Below are 5129 nucleotides of genomic sequence, written 5' to 3'. Positions count from 1 at the left end.
ATTCTTTTCAGAGCTTTCTGGACTTCACCCTCACTGATCTTTCCCACTTCCTGGTCCACAGTTTCTATGACCTCTACTCTTCTTTTTCTTTCATTCTCTTCATTCATTAGCTCCTCAAAGTACTCCTTCCTTCTTCCCATCACACTCTCCTCACTTGTTAGAACATTACCATGCCTATCTTTAATAAGCCTTACCTGCTGCACATCCTTTCCAGCCTGATCCCTCTGTCTTGCGAATTGGTACAAGTCCTTCTCTCCCTCTTTAGTGTCCAGTCTCCCATACAACTCATCACACACCTTCTGCTTTGCCTTAGCTACTTCCCTCTTTGCTCTACGTCCCATCTCTTTATATTCCTGTCTCCTCTCTTCAGTCCTCTCACTGTCATATTTCTTCTTGGCTAACCTCTTTCTTTGAACAGCTTCCTGCACTTACCTACCCATCACTTCCTCATCCCCTCTGTTTCCTTCACCAACATGTCCATTCAGGTCTGCTCCCATCACCACTCTCTCCTCCCTGGGAATACTCTTTATCTCTTCATCCAGATCTTTACAAAATGTATCTTTCTCCTCCACATCACATCCAACCTGTGGAGCATAACCACTGACAACATTTAGCATCAGCTTAGCATCAGACCTTCTACTTCTACCTTCAGACACATCAGTCTATCTGACACTCTTTTCACCTCTACTACATTCTTTGCCAACTCCTCCTTCAGGACCACCCCTACTCCATTTCTCTTTCTATCCACACCATGGTAAAACAGTTTGAACCCTGCTCCAATGCTGTGAGCCTTGCTGCCCTTCTACTTGGTCTCTTGGACACATAAAACATCTACCTTCCTTCTCAGCATCATGTCAGCCAGCTCTCTGCCTTTGCCTGTCATTGTCCCCACATTTAGAGTTACAGCCCTCAGTCCTACATTCTTCACTTTAATTGACAAAATGAGCTTCAATCCAAGAATAAAATAAAACAAAGTGCATTCACTTACTACAATAAAAACTGAGATATTCTGTTGAAGTAGAAATAAAAGGGAAATATTGTGGTGGGGGGGGGGGGGGGACAAAAATTAAAATGATTAGAAACTATTAAAAAAACAAAAATATTTACCAAAATAAATCAGAAAGATTGAACTTGTAGTTCTTGTGTTTCAGTTCTGTTCCTGGGGTTTGCCCACAGCCTCCCGCTGACCTTTGACCTGAAGGTGGTGGTCGGAGGTTTGTTTGTCGGTGAGGAAACTTCCCTCTCATCACTTCTCAGACACACAACCACAACATTTAATCAGAGGTGTGTGTGTTTCAGGTGTGTGTGCCGCTGGAGGAGCTCTGTCTTCATTCCTCAGGTGTTCGGTCCTCCTCATGTTTCCCAGCATCCTCGGCTCCCGTGGTCACGCCTACTTGATGATTCTGATCACGTCCATTCTGTACAAAGGTAACCAGTCCGTGGGTGGGCGGTAGGGAGGCTGATTCTGACTGCTTTAGCTCGTAAACCTTCATATTTGCTAAAACAACTGGTCATGTGTGTCGTGTCCTCTTTCAGGTCCGATCGCCAACATCCAGGGTAACGCAGAGGCGGCTGCTCTGTCCCTGAGCTGTAATTTGGACCTGCAGGTTCATCACGGCAGGATGTTGTGGAGACACGCCATCAAACCATTTATACTCATCACCCAGGAGCTCATGGTGAGGGAGGGGGGCTCTGGCAACCAGAACCTTCAGCTTGGATGTTTCTGCCTGGGTTTCTAACAGATTATTTGTTTAAGGAACAAACTGTATTTAGGAGCAGATTTGCCATAAATTTGTAAGACAAGAGGTTCTTTTTAACAGCACACCTTACTTCCTGTTTGGATTCAAAAGTTTGAATGATCAGAACACTGATCCGTCCCGTTGTCTCCGTCTCAGGACAATAAAGACGACTTTCAGTCAGAGTCTCTGAACATCAGCGCGAGGTTCCAGAATATCAGAGACGAAGTCCTGTCCCAGTACGGGTACGACCAGGTCCAATCCAAACCTGGAGGCAGTGCAAACAGCACGCAGGAGCTGTTTGCTGCCAGGACCAAGCTGCAGTGCGACAGTGAGTTCATGATGCGGGCAGCGAATGCTCTCACCTCAAACTGCTAATATTTACACTGTAAACAATAAAGATGGCCTCCAACAGTCAGACACACAACAAAGACCACCCACATTCAGTTCTGGGGTTTGAGGGCATAATGAAATGCCAGGTTCTAAAATGATCCAAATCTAACCTCAAACGTACCGGTCCAGACGGACTCATCTGACTCCAGAACCCTTTGGACTACAGAGGAGTTCTGGTCCACTCAGAGACTGACAGGAGCCCAAACCATCAGCCCCAACAGCTAACCAGCCCTCCACCACCTGCTGATAGCTGGAAGGAGCTGTTTGCTGCAGTGCATTCTGGGTAAACATCTGTCCTCTGGTCTCGTGCCCAAAGGACAGCTTGTTCCAGAAATCTTGTGTTTATTCAGATAAAACTTTAAGTATTTAAAGTTGATAAAGTTTGGTACATCTTTAATAATCAGTTTGTGCCATTTCACCTTAAATCAAAATGTGCAGCTCAGTCATAAAAAGTGCATTTCAGTTTTATCTTTGTAACTTTTACACTTTCTTAAATTCCTTCAAAATGTCCTTAAAACCTGCTTCAGCTACTGTTTGTTTCTAATGTATGGCTAGCTTTAGCTTTTAGCTACAGTTCTGCTACTATTACCTTTTAGCTACTGTTTTGCTAATTAAGTTTTTTGACAACAGATTTGTTGGATTTAGCATTTGGCTACTGTTATGCTGATTTATTTATTTTATCTGTTTTAACTTTGAATGTAGTAAAAATGTCCTCCTAGTCAAGAGTCTGTAACGTCTTCAACGCTCACGGTTTCTCTGGTCTTTTTCCTCGTCTTTTTATTTATTCAGACATTCTTCTTAAACAGTTACCTTCAGGTGTGTGTGTGTGTGCGTGTGCGTGTGTGTGTGTGCGCGCGTGTGCGTGTGGTGTCCAGGTGTGGTTAATGAGGGCGTGCAGCGCTGTGCTGATTGGTTCAGCCGCAGGTGGGCGGAGTGTATGACGGTGATTCCTGTCCCAGTCATCAACTACATCCTCTGCGTGTCCATGAAGTTCCACTTCCTGTGTGATGTCATGAGAGGTGAGTTGTGATGTCACCGTGACCTGTGGCTGACCTCCGGATGAACGCCAACCTTCTCCTCTGCTCTCAGTGATGACTCCGTGGTGCAGAGAGCAGATTCCTGTGGAGGGAAACTTCGGTCAGCTGTTCGATCAGCTCAATGTTTCCGTGGACCGGCTGTCCAGAGAGTTCAGAACAGAACTGGTCCTGCAGGTCCAAACACCTTCACCCGTCCTTCAGCAGAACCTCCAGGAACAAACAGAGTTGTGATAAATGAATCCTCGTCCTCTGTGGTCCTGCAGGAGCAGCACCAGCAGTCGGTGTTGGATGGATCTGTGCTGGATCAGAACTTCACTCAGGCTGTCAAACAGTCCTTCCTCACCCTGACGAAGACGATGGACAGCATTCTGGACATCCTGCAGATGATTCTGTCCTTCACCTTCATCACTGTTTTCATTCAGTAAAACTCCTTCGTCACCAGTTGAACCCAGATCATTGTTTTAAACTGGTTCTTCATCCCTCTTCCTCCTCCTCAGGGGCTTCAGCTACCTTCGCTGTTTTCAGAGGGACATCTGTTTTGACAACGTCTACATCACCACCTACTTCAGAAAGATTGACGCCCGCAGGAGACGAGCGGTCTCCTCCTCCTCCTCCTCCTTCATCGTTCATGCCAACAGATGATTGACAGTCTGACTCATGTCGTCTCGTCTGTTTTTAGGGGAAGCGCTTCCTGCTGCCTCTGAAGAAACCAGAGAGAAATAAGTTCATCCACCCCTGGAGCCCAAAGATTTACGCTGCGGAGCTGAAACAAATGGTGAGACCGCTGGCACTGTTCCTCCTCAGAGAGGTCAAAGTTCAAACCCATTTCTGTGAAAAATACCAGACGGAGTCAGCATTTACAATTTTATTTCCCCTGCATGTTTTTATCATCTAACTACTTCACACATTTGGTGCTGGTTTAGAGTTCATGCATCAAAACGTTCGGCTCGTTCAGGAGATGGCTGCTGACTCTTTAGTTTTCTTTTCAAAGTTTTTATCTTAAAATTGTTTTTCTAAATAAAATACATGGACATTTCATTCAACCTTTCAGAAACATTTTTCTCTTTGGAACTTACTTTAGCGAACTTCTGCTAATTCTGCTACAGCTGATGCTAACTCGTACGAACTACATGCTGCTAATTATGTGGGCGGCTGTGGCTGAGTGGTTTGAGCAGCCGTTCTCCAATATGAGAGTTGGGGGTTCGATTCCACCAACAGTCACATGCTGAAGTGTTCCTGAGCAAGACGCTGAACTGCTCATTGTCTCCGATGTGTGCCCCATCGGTGTATGAATGTGATCAAGCTCTGATTATTGATTATTCTTTGTATAGTTATAGTAGAGTCCTGTATGAATGGGTACAAATTGTGTTGTAAAGCACTTTGAGTGTCGATAAGATAAATGTGCTATAGAAGTACAGTCCATTAACCAGTTCACATATATCTATGCTAAAACTAGTAATGCTAATGCTAATTTTGCTAATGCTAATTTTGTTAAAAGCTAAAGTTTTGCTTAATTTAGTTTTTAGATTAAATTTTGTTTGGACTAAAGTTCTTCATCTCCACAACATATTTCCATAATTTTGAAGGTGGATTTCTGTCATCTCTGGTCCTATTGAAACTATCCAACCTAATGATGATGCAGAAATTAAACACTTTCAACCAATAAACAGAACCAGAGCCACAGTTTGAGCCAATCAGAGCAGAGCAGGGCGGAGCCTGCTTTCAACCAATAAACATAACCAGAGCCACAGTTTGAGCCAATCAGAGCAGAGCAGGGCGGAGCCTGCTTTCGACCAATATACAGAACCAGAGCCACAGTTTGAGCCAATCAGAGCAGAGCAGGGCGGAGCCTGCTTTCAAACAATAAACAGAACCAGAGCCACAGTTTGAGCCAATCAGAGCAGAGCAGGGCGGATCCTGCTTTCAACCAATAAACAGAACCAGAGCCACAGTTTGAGCCAAT

The 5129-nt window shown here is 44.7% G+C and overlaps 1 protein-coding gene across 1 annotated transcript in view; it reads left to right on the top strand.

Moving 5' to 3' along the window:
• Positions 1-941: 941 nt before the first annotated feature.
• Positions 942-5129, top strand: part of dcst1 (DC-STAMP domain containing 1) — a 12769-nt gene continuing 8581 nt past the window's right edge. The window contains exons 1-10 of the mRNA XM_037676507.1: positions 942-945; positions 1152-1226; positions 1300-1428; positions 1537-1676; positions 1896-2067; positions 3005-3148; positions 3219-3340; positions 3430-3587; positions 3664-3763; positions 3846-3941. Of these exons, the coding sequence (XP_037532435.1) occupies positions 942-945; positions 1152-1226; positions 1300-1428; positions 1537-1676; positions 1896-2067; positions 3005-3148; positions 3219-3340; positions 3430-3587; positions 3664-3763; positions 3846-3941 (1140 nt within the window). The remainder of the gene's footprint in view (positions 946-1151; positions 1227-1299; positions 1429-1536; positions 1677-1895; positions 2068-3004; positions 3149-3218; positions 3341-3429; positions 3588-3663; positions 3764-3845; positions 3942-5129) is intronic.

This window comes from Nematolebias whitei, chromosome 5, assembly GCF_014905685.2.
Source record: "Nematolebias whitei isolate Nwh7 chromosome 5, NemWhi1, whole genome shotgun sequence".
NCBI classification, from domain to species: domain Eukaryota; kingdom Metazoa; phylum Chordata; class Actinopteri; order Cyprinodontiformes; family Rivulidae; genus Nematolebias; species Nematolebias whitei.
The sequence above is the reverse complement of the archived record's forward strand: the minus strand, read 5'-3'. Positions and strand labels throughout refer to the sequence as shown.